The sequence below is a fragment of the Vitis riparia genome, chromosome 6 (assembly GCF_004353265.1).
Source record: "Vitis riparia cultivar Riparia Gloire de Montpellier isolate 1030 chromosome 6, EGFV_Vit.rip_1.0, whole genome shotgun sequence".
Lineage (NCBI taxonomy): Eukaryota > Viridiplantae > Streptophyta > Magnoliopsida > Vitales > Vitaceae > Vitis > Vitis riparia.
The window spans coordinates 9,073,648-9,092,798 of NC_048436.1; the positions used below are offsets into that span (position 1 = coordinate 9,073,648).

At 40.8% G+C, this 19,151-nt stretch overlaps 1 protein-coding gene across 5 annotated transcripts in view; it reads right to left on the reverse strand.

The window, feature by feature from the left end:
- The window catches only part of LOC117915672 (serine/threonine-protein kinase TOUSLED), a 48,556-nt gene that overhangs the window by 18,600 nt on the left and 10,805 nt on the right, over window positions 1–19,151 (reverse strand). For 4 of the 5 annotated variants that reach the window (XR_004651432.1, XM_034831300.1, XM_034831303.1 and 1 more), the window contains 4 exons: window positions 18,506–18,556; window positions 18,131–18,235; window positions 18,005–18,049; window positions 15,201–15,313 (listed from right to left, as the gene is read on the reverse strand). Coding sequence is in view for 4 of the 5 variants with exons in the window: in XM_034831300.1 (XP_034687191.1) it covers window positions 15,201–15,313; window positions 18,005–18,049; window positions 18,131–18,235; window positions 18,506–18,556 (314 nt within the window). In the remaining variant the exon portion in view is untranslated. The remainder of the gene's footprint in view (window positions 1–15,200; window positions 15,314–18,004; window positions 18,050–18,130; window positions 18,236–18,505; window positions 18,557–19,151) is intronic. The other variant, XM_034831301.1, reaches the window with a different exon arrangement.

A 19,151-nucleotide genomic window follows, 5' to 3' on the forward strand; every position in this document is an offset into this window, starting at 1 on the left:
TAAAATCACCCATCTCCCTTCCAACTTTGGAGCACCGTCCACCCACCTTCTCAACAAACTTCCCTAAGATGACTTCCCTCCACAAGTTGTTCACCCTCTTAGCAAGCCTCCAATAACACTTCCTAAGAAAAGCCTTGACAAAAAGCAAAAGCTTTGCAATTCCCAAAACTCCAATGTGTTTATCTATACAGACAGTAGCCAACTCAATATATGAGCCTTTTTGTCTAAGTCAACCCCCACTTCCTCCTAAGAGAGCCCCTTTGAATTGATTCCTCTACTTTACTACTCAAAGAATAACATAAATAGAAATATAATAAATTGACAACCTGGAAAGCATGCTCTTAACAATTGTTAACCACTCACCCTTATGGATAAATAACCCTTCCATGAGGTAAATCTTTTAGGGAACTTCTCTTCCATTGCATTCCAAACTATTGTTAACTCATAAGGAGCAACACGATTAATTGATAAGTGGAGGGTAAATCACCCACTCCACAACCCAATATTGATGCATAAATTTCTCTGTTGGGAACCCCCTCAATAGAGATTAACGGACTTTTCTCCAAGTTAAAATTCAAGCCCAAAATGGCCTCATATCAAAGAAGAATCCATCTCTAACACAATATTTGCTCCTTAACTTCACAGAAAAGAAGAATATTATTTGCACACAAAGGATAGGAAATCTCAATTCCCACACCACCACAACCTTCCACTTGAAACCACTAAATAAGCCTCCTTCCTTTACTCTAGCAAATAACCAACAGAAAACTTCCACGACAAACACAAATGAAAACAGAGACATGGGGTCTCCTTAGCTCAATCCCCTCATATCATGGAAAACAATTGTTAGGCTCCATTTACAAGTATTGAAAGCCTCAACAATGAAATGCAAAACTTAATCCAATCAATCCACCTTGGCAAAACTCCATCCTATCACTAAAATAAAAAAGTTCTGGTTCATATGGTTGTAAGAATTCTCATATGAGTTATTCAACCTTGAGCCAATGGCTTCATTTACTATGAGAACTACTCTAAAATTTGCCTACTTCCCAAGAAGGCAAGCTGAATCATAGACCACTTCCCCAATTAATTTCTTTAGTTTGTTGTCCAACACTTTAGCTAGCAGCTTGTATAAGCCTCTAACTAGACTAATGGGTTCTTAAGATCCTCCACACCCCCTTTTTGAGAGATCAATACCTGAAAAGTGGCATAAGGCTTCTTTAAAAGGAGCCCAACTCATGCAACTCCTTGATGAGGCCCATTATCTCATACTTGACTGTATCCCAACATCATTGCAAGAATAACTTGATGCCATCAAGCTCAAGGGCCTTATTACTTCTCAAAATGTTTTGACCTTTAATCCCCAAAATCTACCATAAAATTATTCCAATTTCCTTCAGCCATAAGTCCCTAGACTTCACTCTCCAAGAGGTTTTCTCTAAGTCTTATTCAATAACAATAATCTACCACAATACCTGTTCTTCTTTTAGAGCTTCCAAGTTGGCAGCAAGAATAAAACTCAAAGATCCAATCACATCATAGCTTTCCCACTCATTCTTCACCAAGTCCTTAAAGTCATCCACCTTTAGCCACATATTTTCAAACCTAAACAAGGTTCTAACACTTCCAAACCACCGCCATCTAGTAAGATCAAGGAATAATCAAAGACTAACCTCGGCAGCACACTCTAGACTAAATTGGAGTAGTAATGCTCCCAATCACTAGCCACAAGAAAGTGATCAAGTCTGGAATGGGAATCCCTTCTTGTCCCTCCACTCCATATAAACTCTCCTCTTGAAAAAGGCATATCCATAAGATTAAATTTCTTAACAAACTCCAATAAGTGTCTCATTGCCGCTAAAATACAAGTCATTATATTTCTTTCAAAAGGAAATTTCACCACAGTAAAGTATACATTAAAGATCTTCCCACAAGCTCCTAATATCCTCTACCTCTTTCCAAAAAAGTTTCCCTCTCCAACCCTTGAGACAAGGCCAAAAACCCCAAAAAACAACTACAAAATTTTTCTTCAATACTACTAAAACGGTAGGAAAATAAGAATTCTCCTACCTCCACCTCAAGCATCTACTCCCAAAAAAACCACTCCCCTTACCTAAAATTTGCTTTCCCCCCTCCCTAAAACTTTTTTTTAATCAAAAACAAAGATAAATTCATATTGATAAAAGTTGTAGAGAAGGATGAGAGATCCTTCTCATATAATACAAAACCCAATCAAAGTAAGAGTAGACTCCACCATACAAGGAGAACTATACCATAGGCATACACAAAATAGCTCATAAATTGAAATCAACTCCTCTCAATGTTATCCACCACTTTGGAATTACAAACCGAAAGCCAGCTTAGTTGAATAACATTCAGTGGAACTCCTCTAAAAGAGATGGTACAAGAGGCCTAACAAGAATAGTAAAAATGAAGTAGATCCCACGTCCCTTGTGTTCTCCACTTTTCCTCAAAAATCCTAACATTTCTCTCTTACCACACAATTCAAAGAATAATGAGGCAAGCAATTTGCAAAAAAGTCTTGCCATTGATTGAATTCCCAAACCCTTAAAAAGAGATAATCATCATATCTCCAATACACCTAGGTTGCACCCAAACCAAATTGACTAAGTTGAAGAGCTTATGCCAAAGCCCCAAAGTTAATGGACAATGTATAAAAATATGGTCAATCAATTCTCCTAAGGGATTTGTAGAGTCTTCTCAAGTCATTGGTATTCACCTTCTTATACACCACTAACCAAGCAAAGGCCTTGACCTTTAAAGAGGCTTTTGATTTCCAAACAAAATTGGCCGAAAAGAACAAGATTGGATTTGAGGAACTAAACAAAATTATCCCTCCACTATCAAACTAGATTGGTGCATGATCTGAGAATAGATTAGGAAGGGAGCTTTGATACAACCTGCTCAAATGATTCTCCCAATCATCAGAGACAAGAAAACGATCCATCCATGAGGCTGACCTATTATTTAACCCACCACACCAGGTGAACAGCCCACTAGATAAAGGGAGATTTTAAGACACATCTCTCCTCAATGAACTATGAAAAGCGCCTCATAGAAGTTGATAACCTTTGACAACTCCTCGTTTCCTCTAGGAATCTTACTATATTGAAGTCCCCTCCCACACACCAAGGATCATTCTAGAGACCCCTAATGGCACTCAAGTCATCCCAAAAGTCTTCCCTCCCCTTTGCCAAAACAGGGCCATACACCTTAGTGAACATCTAAACAAAATTATCCTCACAATTTCTAAAGCAACAAGGAACTGAAAAGGCACCTAACTCCATCTCAATAAGCTCCAAAACCCGATTGTCCCAAAAAACCAAGATACCCCATGCTTAACCCCTAGCCTCCACTAGCCCCCAGTTTAGACACCTCACCACACCCAGACTCTTCACCAGGCTATCATTCATGAGCTACACCTTCGTTTCTTGAAGGTAGACAAGGTCGGCCGAGTAAGACCAAATCATTGATTTAATGATTCTGCTTATCCCCCTTGTTTATCCTTCTTGCATTCCAAGAAAAGATTTTGAGCTTCATTGACACACTTCGGCTAATTCCCCAAAAGACTTTCTTCCTCTTCTCCCACCAAGGAGTTAGTCTTATAAGAAATAGAGCATTCCAATTTACGTAGCTCCCTCTCAGATTTAAACCCTCCCCAACTAGATTTTTTTAACACTTGCCTCGCAGTCTTCCTATTAGTACGGAACTCTAGTTATCTCAAAAGGCCAGAATTTCTTCCTTAAATCCATTCATCAAAAGGCCTAAAAAATTGCTAAAAGACACTAACTTGTTGAAGCTACCTTGAGAAAAGGCAGGGGTTCCTCCTCACCTCCACTAGGACACAACCCTTGTCGAGAGCTAATTGTGACTCTTCCTCCCCACCCAAGTTATCTAGTTCCACGACATCATAGTTTAACTTAAGGTTCAACAACGACCCATCCTTCAGAACCATAGCAAGGGGAACATCACTAGCTTCCTCTTCTACAATCGCCATCCCTTTGTCCTTTGACGCCATTTCCCCCCAACAGATCATCCCCAAGTCTCATCGGCCTTCACCAACCTTACCCATAGGAGAGGATGATGACGAAGTAGAAGAATGAGACGCCCACCTTGAAGAAGAAGACAAGTGGTTCATCGTTCCTTGAAAAAAGTTGCTTCCGCCACCAAAGCTTCATCAACAGGAGAGAGATTGCCCTCCATTGGGGATAACAAGTTACCGCCTCGCTCTTTGACAACTTTAGGGCAAAGATCAGCCTCGCAAGAAGGAACCAAGCTCACCTAAGCCTTAAGACCTTCCCTCTCCTGCAAAGGATCAAGGCTTAAAAAGCAATTCTAGGCCAAATATAAAATAGAAGGGGATTGAGCCAAACTACCATCTCTAGCCCACACCGCTTTTAAAGGGCTTAGGGCCCCCTCTAAGGGCCAGGCCACCCCTCTGCCACAGCCCACATAATTAACAGAGTAGCCTAATCCCACTTTAAGTTCCTCTGCAGCAATTAACTATTTACCCTCTTCGCATGCAACCCCAATAGTGTCCATCTTCTCCATAAGCAACCCTCCTCTAAAAAGCTTGAAGAAGTCGCATCTCCTGTAACTCTTGGCCTACCAGAAGTCAACACCTCACCTGCTGGTTGTTGCCCCGCTTTCCCCACTCGACAAGGCATGCATGTAATCCCTTGCCTCTTCTTCTCTACTTCCAACCACTCCTTGTCGGATGTAATCGAAGCAACCCGAGGAAGCTCCCACCATAGGTAAACTGTGAAATAGAGATGCCCTACCACCACCTGAACCTTCCTCGACACCATTCTCCCATTTGTTTTGATTAAAACTCTAGCCCATTGCAAATTCTTTCCACCCACCAACTGCTCATCCACCCCCAAAAAACCCTCGCAAGCATCTCCCACTTGCTTGAAGAAGTCTCTATGCCAAAGACAAAGCGGGAGGCCCACTATCCTCACCCAAGCAACCTTAGCAAGAACACCTTCTCTGTAACAACCATTTGCCAAAACCCATCTCTCCAGCACCAAAGTCTTCTATTTGAAAACTCACTTTCCTTCTTGCAACACCCTTTCCGCCTCCCTAGGATTCTCAAATTCAAACAAAATCAAAGCACCTCCCAACAAGTACAATGTGAGGTTCCCCTTTAGCCTCCAATGGTACCCAGCCTACTCCTTCAAGGGCAATAACAATGGGGCATCATCCGTGAAGTCTCCCCACCGTCCCACCAAGCACCAGTTAAGAGAATGCATCTTGTTGAATGCATTAACACCTCCAAACTGCAACCACACCAACTTGCACTCCATTCCCCAGTCAACAACAACAATAACATCTCTCAAAGGCTCTCTTCTCTGAACAGGACCAAACCTAGAAACAACAGCCTTGAACGGAAGCTCTACTCCACAGACTCTCAACTTTTGAGCCAAAATAGTCCATCCCCTTAACAGTCCCTTCCCTTCGGGAAAGATTATAACGAAACGATAAGCTTCTGCAGAAAAAACAGAACAACAAAGTTACCTACTGGCCTCATTGCTACGTAACTGAAGCTTATAGCTTCTCCCCCCCTCCAGCCAAGAGTTGTTGAAAACCTTCAAACCCTCCTTTTGGCAACAAGCCTCCACCCCTTCCAGAAGCAAGGACAAAGCCCTCTCTCCAAATCTAATCCAAGAAGAGAAACCTCTTCCCCTCTAAGCGATGACCCCAATAAGCTTCCTTGTGAGCAGCTCCATCGAAATCTCAAAAGATTTAGAGTCAACCCCAAACCAACTCTACCTCCAACCTTCAAACCTTCCCCTCTCATGACTCTTACCTCCAACATTCAGGGTAAGTTATGATAAGAACTAATTTAGTTATGAATACAATGTGTAGTTTGCAGAGTGAATGGCATGCATTGTTTAGATTTTTTTTGATAAGTAAAGGATATGCATTAAAAAGGCAGAACGCCACAAAGTATACAGGGAGTATATACAAGGCAGCTAAGGCCTCAAAAAACAAAGACAAAAAGAATCACCTCCCTTTAGGTGGATGTTATCCACTCCAGGAAGCCTATAAGGGAGAACGCCTCCTCACCTACATACAATTTGGCCCAACTCCACAAATTACAGACGAAAAAATTCTTTAACTTCTAAATATTCAACACTCCCCCCCTAAATGCTAATCTATTCCTCTCCTTCCACACCGTCCAAAAAATACATAACGGAATGGCGTCCCAAATCTTTTTCCTTTTCTTCCCCACAAACGAGCCCCTCCAGCTAGCTAAGACCTCTTTTACAGTTTTTGGAAAAACCCATTTCACATCAACTAAACCAAAAACAATATCCCACAAAGCTCTAACCACTGTACAATGTATAAGGACGTGATTTACATTTTCTTCTTCACATCCACACAGGAAACAACAATTTGGAAGTTGCACCCCTCTTCTTTGAAGTCTATCCAAAGTAAGCACCTTCCCCCACATCGCCTCCCACGCGAAGAATGCAACTTTAGTTGGCACCCTTGCCACCCAAATGCTTCTTGAAGGAAAACCTGTGTCGTTAGACTTAGTCAACAAACTATAGGCTTCCTTGACCCTGAACTGACCACTTCTTCCTTGCCTCCACAGGACTGAGTCTTCCTCCAAAGAGGGCTTATGACCCCTTAGCATATGGAGAAAATCCCCAACCGTATCCAACTCCCAATCATTGAAATCCCTCAAAAAGTTTAGGTTCCAATTTCCTTGACCCAAACTTTGATCCCACATTTCCTCAACCGTTGAGTTCCTTTGGACAACCATGCCAAAGAAATGAGGAAAACAGTGGGACAACGCTGAATCAGAACACCACACATCTGTCCAAAATCTGATCGTGTTGCCCTTCCCTACTCGGAACATCATGTTATCCCAACACCACTCTGATTCTTTCCAAATCTCCTTCCAAACCCCTACTCCAACCGGCCCATTAGCCTTCTTTGGCCTCCAACCAAGACCCTCCTGCCCATACTTCACCTTGATCACTTGTTTCCAAAGGTTATCTTTGTCACAAGCATACCTCCATATCCACTTGCCAAGTAAAGCTTTGTTCAACATGGCTAGCTTCCTAAGGCCTAACCCACCTTTGTCCTTGTCTATACACACCACCTCCCATTTAACAAGATGAATTTTTCCCTCCATATTTCCCCCTCCCCAGAGAAACTCCCTTTGCACTTTCTCAAGCCTTTTAGCAACAACCTTGGGCATTCTGAAGATAGACATTTGATAAATTGGCATACTAGCCAAAGTACTTTTTATTAAAGTGACTCTTCCCCCTTTAGAGATATATTGTCGTTTCCAAAGCGCTAGTCTCCTCCTTACTCTCTCTTCCACCCCATCCCACATATAAGGCGCTCTATTAGGAGCCCCTAAAGGAAGACCCAAGTACTAAGATGTTAAGGACCCCACCCTGCAGCCTAGCTCAACAGCCAACTCCTCCATCTCCACCACCTCTCCAACTGGAATGATTTCACTCTTGGCTAAGTTAATCCTTAGGCCCGAAGCCGCTTCAAACCAGAGTAATATCCAACTTAAGTGAGTTAGATGATCCTTACTAGCCTCATAGAATATAATTGTGTCGTCAGCAAAAAACAAATGAGAGATATTCAAAGGGGGTCTACTACCACCCCTTATGTTACACCCTGATAAAAAACCCCCCTCCACAGCTCTCCTAATAAGAACATCTAGCACTTCCATTCCCATAACAAAGAGGTAAGGAGACAGGGGATCTCCTTGTCTAAGGCCTTTAATGCTAGGGAAGAAACCTGCAGGCACCCCATTAACCAACATTGAAAATTTAGCTGAGGATAGGCAGCTCCACATCCACCCCACCCACTTAGACCCAAAACCCATCTTTTGCAAAACCTTCAGCAAAAACTTCCAATTGATGCTGTCATAAGCTTTTGCTATATCCAATTTGCAAATAAGGCCCTTTTCTTTTCGTTTCTGCCACGAGTCTATCACTTCATTTGCAATTAAGGAAGTGTCAAGAATTTGTCTTCCCCTCACAAAGGCATTCTAAGAAGTAGAAACCACCTTTCCAACTACTTTCTTCAGTCTGTTAGCTAGCACTTTAGCCAATAACTTGTAGAGCCCCCCCAAGAGACTAATAGGTCTAAAATCTCCAAGGTCCTCAGCCCCGCTTTTCTTGGGAATCAAAACCAAGAAAGTATTGTTAAGGCTCTTGAGGAAAGAGCTATGCTAGTAGAAGTCCTTGAACATTTCTAGAATCTCCTCTTTAACAAAATCCCAACAGCTTTGCCAAAAGGCCATAGTAAAGCCATCCGGACCAGGGGCTTTATCCCCATTCATCTCCATCAAAGCTGCATGGATTTCATCCTCTGTAAAGAACCTCTCCAGGTTCTCAGCTTCTTGCTGGCTGATCTGATCAAACTGAAGTCTCCCAATGTCCACCTTCCACCCCATATCTTCTGATAGCAGATTATGAAACGCATTAGCAATTCCTTCCGTAATTTCCTACTCCTCTAACAACCATTCCCCATTGATCTTAATTCTCTCCAATGAGTTATTTCTACGGTGGGCGCTTGCCATGCGATGGAAAAAACCCGTGTTTCTATCCCCCTCCTTCAACCATATTTCCCTTGAGAGTTGTCTCCAATGAGTTTCCTCCATAAGCACCCATTTTTTATAATTTTCTTTTGCCTCTTTTTTAAGCTCTATTTCTTCCATAGTCAGAATTCTCTCACTTTCCTTCCTATCCCAGAATTCCACCTGCTGCAAGGCTGAGGATTTGTTACAGTCCAACCTTCCAAAGACTTCTCTATTCCAAACTTTCAACTTCTGTTTGATTTCCTTCATCTTAGCAGCCAATTTATAACTAGCACTGCCCCTAACATCAATTCCCTGCCACCAGCTATGCACAAGATCTTTGAATCCCTCAACCTTAAGCCACATATTTTCAAATCTAAATGGAGTCGGGCCTCGTCTTATCCCACCCCCCACTAACGTGATTGGGAAATGATCGGAAATCGGCCGAGGCAGCCTGCTTTAGGTAATCCCACTGAATTGGTCTACCCAGCTAGGGGACACAAGGAACCTGTCCAATCTTGCCCAAGCCTAATTATTATGGCCCCCATTCCAAGTGAATTCTCCCCCCTGTAGGGGAAGATCCACCAGCCTAAGATCATCCACAATCTCAGCAAAATTCCTCATTGTTGAGCTTATTCTCCTCTGACTACTCCTTTCCCTCTGAAACAAAGTGATATTAAAATCCCCCCCTAAGCACCAAGGGTCTTCCCATAGCCCTCTAATCGCCCCAAACTCTTCCCATAATTCATCCCTTTCCACTTTGGAGAAATGGCCATACACTCCCGTAAAAACCCAAACAGCTCCATTTTCTACATTCCGGAATCTACAAGATAACGTAAAATGTCCCTTCTCCCAATCTAGAATGTCCAGAGACCTTCTATCCCAGCAAATAAGAATTCCTCCCGAAGCTCCCTCCACGTTCACAGCTTTCCAATCTAGGAATCTCCCGGAGCCTAAACTTCTCACAATGCCTTCCGACATAGATTGTATCTTTGTCTCCTGAATATAGATTAAATCCACCCTCTGGTTCCTTATGAAAGTCTTAATAATTTTTCTTTTGGAGTTATCATTTGCTCCCCTCACGTTCCAGCTTAGGATTTTCAACTTCATTAGACAATCACAATTTGGCGCCCTTTACCCTATGCCGAGCCTTTCTGCTTATTCCCCCCTTCGTAGTTTACGAAACATTCCAGTCTTTTTAACTCCCTTTCAAACTTAGACTTTTCCAGTAACTCTTTACTATGTATTTTCTCCCATCTTTTTCTGATTTTAATCAAAAAATTCAATATTTCCTTCTCCAACCCCTTCGTCGGGAATCCCAAGAACTGGCTGAACTTTGCCAAGCTACTCTCTTCCCATTTTTCCTCAGGCTCACTTCTCTCGGCTTGAACATCATATATGTCACAGACCCCATCCATCCCCCTGATTTTGTCACTACTGCTTTTGATTACTCTCAATTCCCTATAGCCATTGATCTTTTCATTACAACCCTCATACACTGTTAACCACATTGTCTTATCAACCCATACTTCCTCGTCTAATTCCCCAGAACGATCGTAAGACTCCCCCCCCCCCCCCCCCCCCCCCCCTCCCCCCCCCAGAGTCTGATCAAAAAGAAGAGAATTGAGATGAGGAGCCCCCAAAGCCCTTTTCCCCTAAGAATAAGACCCCGTTCCATACCTCAGTGATTCCTCTTCCAGCGCCCTATCTGTCTCTGAAAACCTAGCCACACCTTGTTGCTTCCTCATATCCTCAGTCTCCCGCACAACAAAGGGCTCTGTCTCAGGAGGATTCCCGTTACTTGAGATGAAGCACTTCAACAGGGAGCCCTTCTCCTGAAGGTCATTATTTGGAGCTTGGGCTGCTGGCGAGATTGGGCCCTCCCTTGGCTTTCCATCTAGATCAGGTTGTTTGAGGCAGCCCTTTGAATAAGTTGGGCCTTTGCTTGAAGATTGGTCTTTTGGCGAAACTGGGCCTTTGGCAAGGCAGCCCACATCTTCAACCCTATACGAAGGGTCTGCTTCTAAGCCAACCTCACTGACTACCACTTCTTTCATCTTAAGGCCCATAGACCCGCTGGCCAGGCCAAGCCCACCAACCCTCCTTGTCTCCTTTGGGCCCGCGATTGGACTTAAGGTATGCGACCCATGTAATGATTTACCAGTTGAGGCCCAAATCCGGGTTGTCGGGCTTAGATCTTGGTTTGCCTTCGCTCGACCTGACCCGACCCCTTGCTCACCCGTCCCTTTATCTGACGAGTTCAGTGTCTCAAGCCTCACGCTCACCCGCTCCTCCGCCACTCGCTGCTCCGTGCGTGAGGCACCCTCACCCCTAACCTCGCTGCTTTGTCGGCCAGCTTCTTCTCTGCGATTTCTCCTCAGCACCGGTCGACATTCCCACCATAAGGATACAACGTAGACCTCCTCCTCCACTTCGAATTCTAGGATGCTCGGTCTAAACTCTCCTCTCGATTTCACCAAGATTCTGGCCCACTGAAGCTCGCCCATCGTCTTCGTCTGTTCATCAGCTGTAATAAAACCACCGCATTCGTCCCCCACTCTCTTCAAGATCATCGGACTCCATAACGAGATTGGGAGCCCAACTATTCTCACCCAAATTTCCTTTCTTTCTTCCTCCTCTGTCCAGCATCCACTCCTAGGGTTCCAGTGCTCCAACCCTACCTGGATTCCACCCATCGAGCGATTTCCAGAGGAGACAACACGTCTTGCCTCTTCCAAATCTTCAAATTCCAGCAGAACTCTTTCCTTTTCCAGCTTAGCCAACCCTAAATTTCCTCTTAGACCCCAAGATTTTGCCCAAAATTGCCCCAACTTCTCAAGATCTTCTTCTCCCCCTGAGCTGTCTTTCCAGCTCGCCACAACACAATATTCCAATTTCTGTAATAATCCTATTGTTTCCTTCCTTTTAGCCTTCACTATGATTACATTTGGGTTGCCCGACAGTGGCCGTTTCGCTACTGTTGCATACAATCTTCCCACAACAGCCTTCCCCACAGCCTTTACTTCCTGGTTTTCTGGTTTTCCACCAAGAACTCCTACCAGCTGGTGAAGCTTCTCCGCCATGATCATCCACCCCCTTTTATCCCTTCTGCCTCTCGAGATGAAAATGCAGAACCTCTTCCTCTCTAGATCGAAGACCCCTAACCGGATAAACCCTCCCGCTCTGTTTATCCCTCGCGTCATAGAGTACATTCTCCCCTGCTCCTTCCATTCCCTTCCCCATCTTGCTTCTTTCTCATCCTTGATACAGAGATTTAGCCCTTCTAAGAAAAACCCTAGGCTTTCCGGTCCCCAGCGGACCCATGACGAAACCCCTCCCTTCTTCTCCACGATGAGGACTTGGGGTTTTCCTTTTCTATCATCCACAACAATCTCGAACGCCTTGGACTCCACTGCGAAGCTGCACTCCTTCCTTCTGCTACGCAGCGCCGAGCTATTTTCCCCCTCCTCACCATCGCACTCACCGTCGCATTCTCTCTCGCCCTCTCTCGCTCTCTCTCTCTCTCCCATTTCCAAATATAAAGTTGTGATTCTTTATTCACATGAAAAATCATACATTCGCTATGCTAGTTCACATGTCATTGGCAATTTTAAAATACAGGTCACAGAACTCTATGATTACAGTTTTGAAAACAGATTGGGGAAAAACTTAGTTTTATTGATATGAATAAATGAATACAGTTGATGCAAAATATATATATTACAAACATATAGAAAATGGTTATCAGTTATCCAATTTGAATAGGAAAGTAATTTAAAATAGGAGATAACTATCCTTGATTTGTAGGTGTACCAACTAGACTTATCACAACAAATTCGCCTAGAAAATAGCTCTGAAAACAGTCAAACATCTTAACATCCCCCCTCAAACTAGAAGATATCAATCAAACCAGTTTGTTAGTTAAAGACTTAAATGTTGGTTTAGGTAGTCCTTTGGTGAATACATCCGCTTGTTCCTTTGTTGGAATGAAAGGCATGCAAATAAGTCCATTTTCCATCATTTCCTTTATGAATGGTAGATCAATCTCCACATGTTTTGTCTTGTGTGTTGTCCTAGAGTATAAGCGATGTTATGGTTGCCTTGTTCCAATAGTACATTCTCATAGGAGCCTCCACCCATATCTTTAACTCTTCCAAGAGTTTTTTCAGCCTAAGATGTTTACACATCTCATGTGCCACAACTCGAAACTCAACTTCTACACTACTCTTAATAACAACTACTTGCTACAAGTCATAAGGTTTCTCCCAAGAAGTGTGCAAAAACTTTAGGTTGATCCCCCGCACAATGCCATAACATGATTACACCCTCACTAGATTGAGAAGAAGAGTTATTCACTACTTGAGCTTGTCCTTCTAGAGTAGCATTATCATCAAAGAGGCAGAACCCATTCACCTCCCCAGCACTGTTAATCCTCTTCCCCAAATTCAAGTCTGGGAATTCACAGCTAGTAGGAAAAATTTAATAACACAATGATAATCTTTGGAAAACTTGCTAATAGAAAAAAGATTGCAAGAGAGATTAGGGACATGAAGAACCAAATAAAGCATTAGATTTTTTGAAATAAGGATAGAACCCTTTCCTACAATTAAGGAAAAAGATCATCGGCAAATCTTACTTTTTGACAACCAAAACATGGAATATATTGAGAGAATAAATTTGAAAGACTTGGCATATTATCTGCTGCTCCTTAATCCAAGGATTTCAACGGCATTTTTTAGGTGTGCCATGAAGCACATCTCAGGGCAAGGTGTGGCAAAATCGCTTGAGGCATTGTGGAAAAAATTGAACTCTAGAAAGGTGTACATCCTTGACAAAAATTAGGGTCTCAAAAGGCTTACACCTTAATACTTTGAGGCTTACACCTTGCCTCACAAGAACAAAAACGCTATGCCTTACACTTTCACGTATAAAAACTCTGCCTAAATCAATGATGTAGGGAGTTTTAGTTCCAGAATGAACACTTAAGGTATCAAGAAATTACCTTGCTAGGCTAGAGAATAAGAGGGTGTTGGATTTGAGTCATTTTTGGACTGGTTCAAAAACCTGTGCTGTAGCTTTAATTGTTCTATCATGAAAAGCTAAAAATCTGGTCCTCCAAAGTTCGTCAGTTAATGTCCACCACCTGCTGCCAAGAAAGTACAATTATTCTTATCAGAAAACATCATGTTCTTCAGATTTGCAGGCTTGCCATGAAGCTTCCAGCATTCTCTTTGGCAAACCTTGGCTTGTTGCAATAGTTGCACCAAACTGTTTCTCCTTTCTTTAGCCTTCTTGAGAGCCTTCTGTCCACTTGTCAAGGCATTCTCAGGCACTGCAGAAATCAAAGTAGAGCTCTCCATTGATTGATAGACTTGTTCACCATCCATCATCACATTCCTCCTCTCTTTGCTCCTAATATAGGCAAATACTTCACAAATAGAAAGGAAAAGGTTTCTTGTCAATAACTCTCACCCTAGCTTCATCTAATTTATAGTTAAGGCCTACATGGAACTCAAAAACCCTCTCTTTTCCATGCATCCTGTTGTCTCAAGCACTATCATAGTGCACTCCCATTCAGCATCACAGTGCTGGTCTAGTTCTTGGTCATGCTTTGGATCCCCTATTTCATCTACGAATTCAAGTTCTAATCTCAAATAATTGAGCCGAGTTTCCCACACCAGAATAGGTCTCAGCAACAGCATCCCACACCCCTTTCGTTGTTGATAAGGTACATTTGACCAATATCAGGTTCCATTGAGTATAAACCAGTCATGCCATAACCATGGAATTCTCTGCATTCCATGTATGAAAGACCATCGCATTCTCCTGTTTGGGTGGCTTTGTGGAACCAGTGAGATATCCAAACATCTCCTTCCCACAAACAAATATCTTCACAGATTGGGACTACTGTAAATAATTCTGCCCATTCAGTTTGTGTTGTGATCTAAAGTGCCGGGGTTTCATGAACAGATTGTTGAATCAACTGTTAGAATTGCTTTTGAACATCTCTTCTTCAGTCACTCCAAATATGATTACATAGAAAACTTTAAAAGAGAAAAGACACAAAAAAGGGAAAACAAAAAAACAAATAACAAATAATAGATGCCTAGGATTAGAGGTGGCTCCAGTAACATGAAAACTATGGAAAAAACTTAAATTTTTATGGATATGAATAAATAAATACAACTGCTACAGCATAGACTTTACAGACGTCTAGGACTAGGATTTGTTACACTAGTTACCCTAACTTGAATAGAAAACTAATTTAAAAATAAGAGATAACTATCCCTTATTTTTAGGCCCACCAACCAAACTTATCATAACAAATTCTCCTTGAAAATAGCTCCTAATACAGTCGAGCATTTTTATAAGTTCATATTTGTCTGTATAATTGGTTCATATTTGTCTATAATATGCAATATAAATTATTATCAAAAAATAATTAAAGTTTCAATAGGTCAATATCGTCCTAATTTTGTTTCTATAACCTAACACCATTGAGTACTCACTTTCACTCTTTCTTTTTCAGTTCCTTTTTGCTCTTTCCTTTCCTCTCACAATTCTTGGGCATAAAAGATTCATGCTAAGCATCTACACCAAAAAGTGAACCAAATGAATATGGCACCTGATTACGCCCACATTGCCAAGTCTCAAAGAATCCTGCCGTACTTTCATCCTTGCTTCTTGTCTCTCAGCTTTTGAAACCGATATCAGCAAATCAGACATTATTTTCATTCTCTGCATCAGGGTAGAAAACCAAAATTGGAATTATGAGGACAATGGCACAACCCACAATTAGTAGACTTGACATGCACAAGAATGTTCAACAGCTCATAAAAATATTCAGAACCATGAAGACAATAATTATAGCAGCATGGTTAATACCATATGAAAATGAAGTGTTAGTTGAAATTCTTTGTTTTAAAAAGCTAACAGACATGCCTCATTTATTGCTAATTAAGTAATGGGGTGAGAGTGCCTAGATTGCACTCCCAAATACTCTTCTAGAATTCATCTATATTTGTGGAAACTGACCAGATCATGGTGGAATAGAAGAGAAGTTATTGCCTCAGACTAGAACAGATTTAAAGAATCTCAACCAGCAACAAATGAGCGACTAACCAAGCCTCCCAGTTAATGGAGCCACTCATTGAGTGTTCTTCAGTCTGTATGGAGGTAGTGATAATAAAGAAACATTCCTATTTGATGATTTTTCAGTCATTTCATCTAAAAAGAATTGAATCTTGCTGGTGTCTGACAAAAAATCACAGAAATAATAAAATTCAATTGTTTGAGTAGCAGCGCTGATTTTTTTTCATCTCTACCATAATAACTACAGTTGCGGACTTGTTTCCAAGTTTCACCCCACGACACCCTAATGCTTTTCAGTTTTATTTTTCTGGGTTTTCCCCTTTATTGAAAACAGAAATAGTAGTAAAAAAGAACTCAGCACATGTAAAATCATTGAAAACTACCCATTTACCAACTTGGGACATAAAAGTGACAGAAGTTTCTCAAAACCAGTCTGCACATCCACCAAGACTTGCATGTATTGATAACAAGCATAAATATATTAAACTCAAGTTAAAGTCACGATTGTCTAATGAATATCCTCCTCCATGACCCACAAGAGAAAGAACTGGATGTTTTCTTTTTTGAAAAAGGAAATGTAATGGAAGTAGATATATAGGGGGGAAAGGAATGGTAATTATTGAGAAAATTATACCATAAATTAAGGATGAAAAAAAAAAGGAGAGAAAAAGCAGTTTATTTTGAGTTCAACAAGGGAACTTTACAGGTTTTGTAGGTTTTTTACTATTTCTCCTGAAGTAATAGTAATTTCTGCCATTCTATCACTGTCCTAATAATTTTTTGCAACACATTATTTAATATTAGTCATAGTTCATATTTTGAAAACTGCTAAAATATTATAAGTTTGAAGAGCCACAATTATATTATTTTGACACGAACATTGTCTCAAAACCTAATAGAGCTAATGAAGGCCTCAGAAAAAGGGGCAGTCCAGAGGTTCTACAAACAAGAAAAATTGAAGTTTGGGAGTACTATCCACCTGCTACTGTCACCAAGGAAGTGAGTACTCTGAAAAAGGCTTCATCTTCCCAGATGATAGGGATCACTGGAGCATTGTCAGAGGCATGTGGGGGAGGAGGAATTTGACCCAGTAGGCTTTGTCTCATTTTCAAATTGAGAATTCCCTCCCAAACAAAGAAACCAAATTTTGGTGGGGTGCCTTCCAAACCTTCTATGCGGGAAAGTCAAACAATGATCTGAACCCAAATCCTTACAGTAGGATTTTACTAAAGAACATCCACCTATTCATAACTTCTAGAATACAAGAAGAACAACATCTAGAATACAAGATCACAACAATAATGCAAAGTCCAAAATCCAATTATAGAACCTTCTAATAGACCTTGGATTCCAGTGACCTTGACCACCTTCCACAATTCAATATCTGCCACTTTGGCTTCTCAATTAGCAGCAATCACCAAGAGATATAGAAGTTGACCCTTGAGAGGACTTTACAACACTAAATAACTAAACCAAATTTACTTCTAAGCCCATCACCCCTAGAATTACAGATAGATCAAACAATAAATTCATCCTCCTTGTTTCAAATGGCTTTGCATGATAGCAGCTATTGCCTCTCTTCTCTAAACACCTGTGACCCTCTTCCTCATATAATTTCCCCACAATGATAGCCTTGTTGAGATTCAATCGATTCTAAATCCTTAAAGCTCCTTTTCCTAAGCCAAGCACACAATCACTCAAGTTAACAGGAAAATTTCTTCTCCAAACTTCCTTATCACCTCCTCTTACTCCCCCTCCCCATCATCACCCTAAAGAGGACAAAAAGTACACATGCAAACCTTTAAATGTCTCTAAAAGGATCCTTTTTCAAAAAAAAAATTGATAATAATAAAATAAATAAATAAATAAAAATAAAGACACAACACAACAATAACAGCAACAACGGAATCCCTCAATGAATTAACAGAGGTTGACCCATTCAATACGAAACTCTGAACCAAATGATTCTACTTGCTCCACTTCCCCCACAAAATCCATACTGTTTACAAGTGCAAACAGTACTTTTCCAAGGAATGGGGAATGGTATGGGTGTGTTTTTCTCTCTTACTCACACATGCATGCTACATTTTATGGAAAAGGCACTACTACAAATGATTTGTCCAGCACTTAACCACAAAAGAATCTACAGGCTTGAGGATTGCTTCAGCTAGTTTGACAAAGCTTAAGAGCAATTAAAAATATAGTTCAATAAATCAACCAATACTCAAATATGTACCCTGAATATGCTCTTGAAGTGAAGACCAATTTATAGACCATGTAAAATAACATCCCTTCATCTTATTATTAAGAACAAAAACAAAGCATCAGAAACAATACCTTTGGCTTCATCTGCTGTTCATGATCTTTTAGGTCCTTCAATTCCTGCACAAATCACAATAACAAGAAGGATCAGACATTACAAATGAACAGAAGTGACTCTACCTGAAACTCAAATGTAATTACCTTTTCAAGCTGGTGGCAAAGTTGTTGATAATGAGAGGACTCTTGACGTGATTTCTGCAGGTCCTCCTCCAATGCTGTAATCTTTGCACGTAAAGATGCAACATCCTAATTTTAGTTGACAAAGAAGAAATGGAATTATGAAACATCAAAAGCTATCTGTACCTCTAAGCAAAAGTATCTGATGCAGTATAAAGATCTGTGGGTGTGTCACAAAAAATGAAAAGTCACACGAGTGTGTGTGCATGTGCGTCAAAAACAAGTGAAAATTCACACGAAGAAGAAGAAGAAGAAGAAGAAGAAGTTCCCTATCCTTTATGGTCTAACAAGGTAGATTTCCCTTAAAATCCAAAACTAAAAATTTATCATAAACCATACCTCTAATGAAGAGCGATCGTCATTCCCAAACTGCTCTTTGGACCTATTGTCCTACACAATAAGTACATCAAAGCAGCCAGCCATTAAAGGAAGCACAGCAGATATAACAACAGATATAACTTTTTTACCAAATGGATTGATATTAATATTATTATACAAATTTAAAAAAACATAAATGTGCAACCCTTTACAAGTCCTTGAAGTTTCCAAGACGGATAATGATTTTATCAAAATGCAATACAATCACAAATACAGTAGTCGAGCATGCATTCGGTAATTGTCTAATTTCATTTTGTTTCCAAATACCCTAAATAAGGTCCAAGGAAGAATTTTTCCTAGTATGACACCTGATACCAAAGCTCCATCAGGCCATGATGCCAAACAAAAAATAAATATATAAATAAGAGGAAGAAGAAGATGAAGCCCACAAACTAGCCAGTTGCCATGATGCTTGGCATCTGCATAATTATAAGTTCCACTTCTGAATAAAAATAGCAAATAATCTGCACGTAGCTTAATGAAACCCATTCTAGCCAACTTTTTATTCTAAAACCCTTTTATAATTTTTATTTAAAAAAGGAAAATAGTTTTATTCCTTAACAAAAAGAACAGAAAAAGGAAGGAAAATAAATTCTATGGGGGGTGG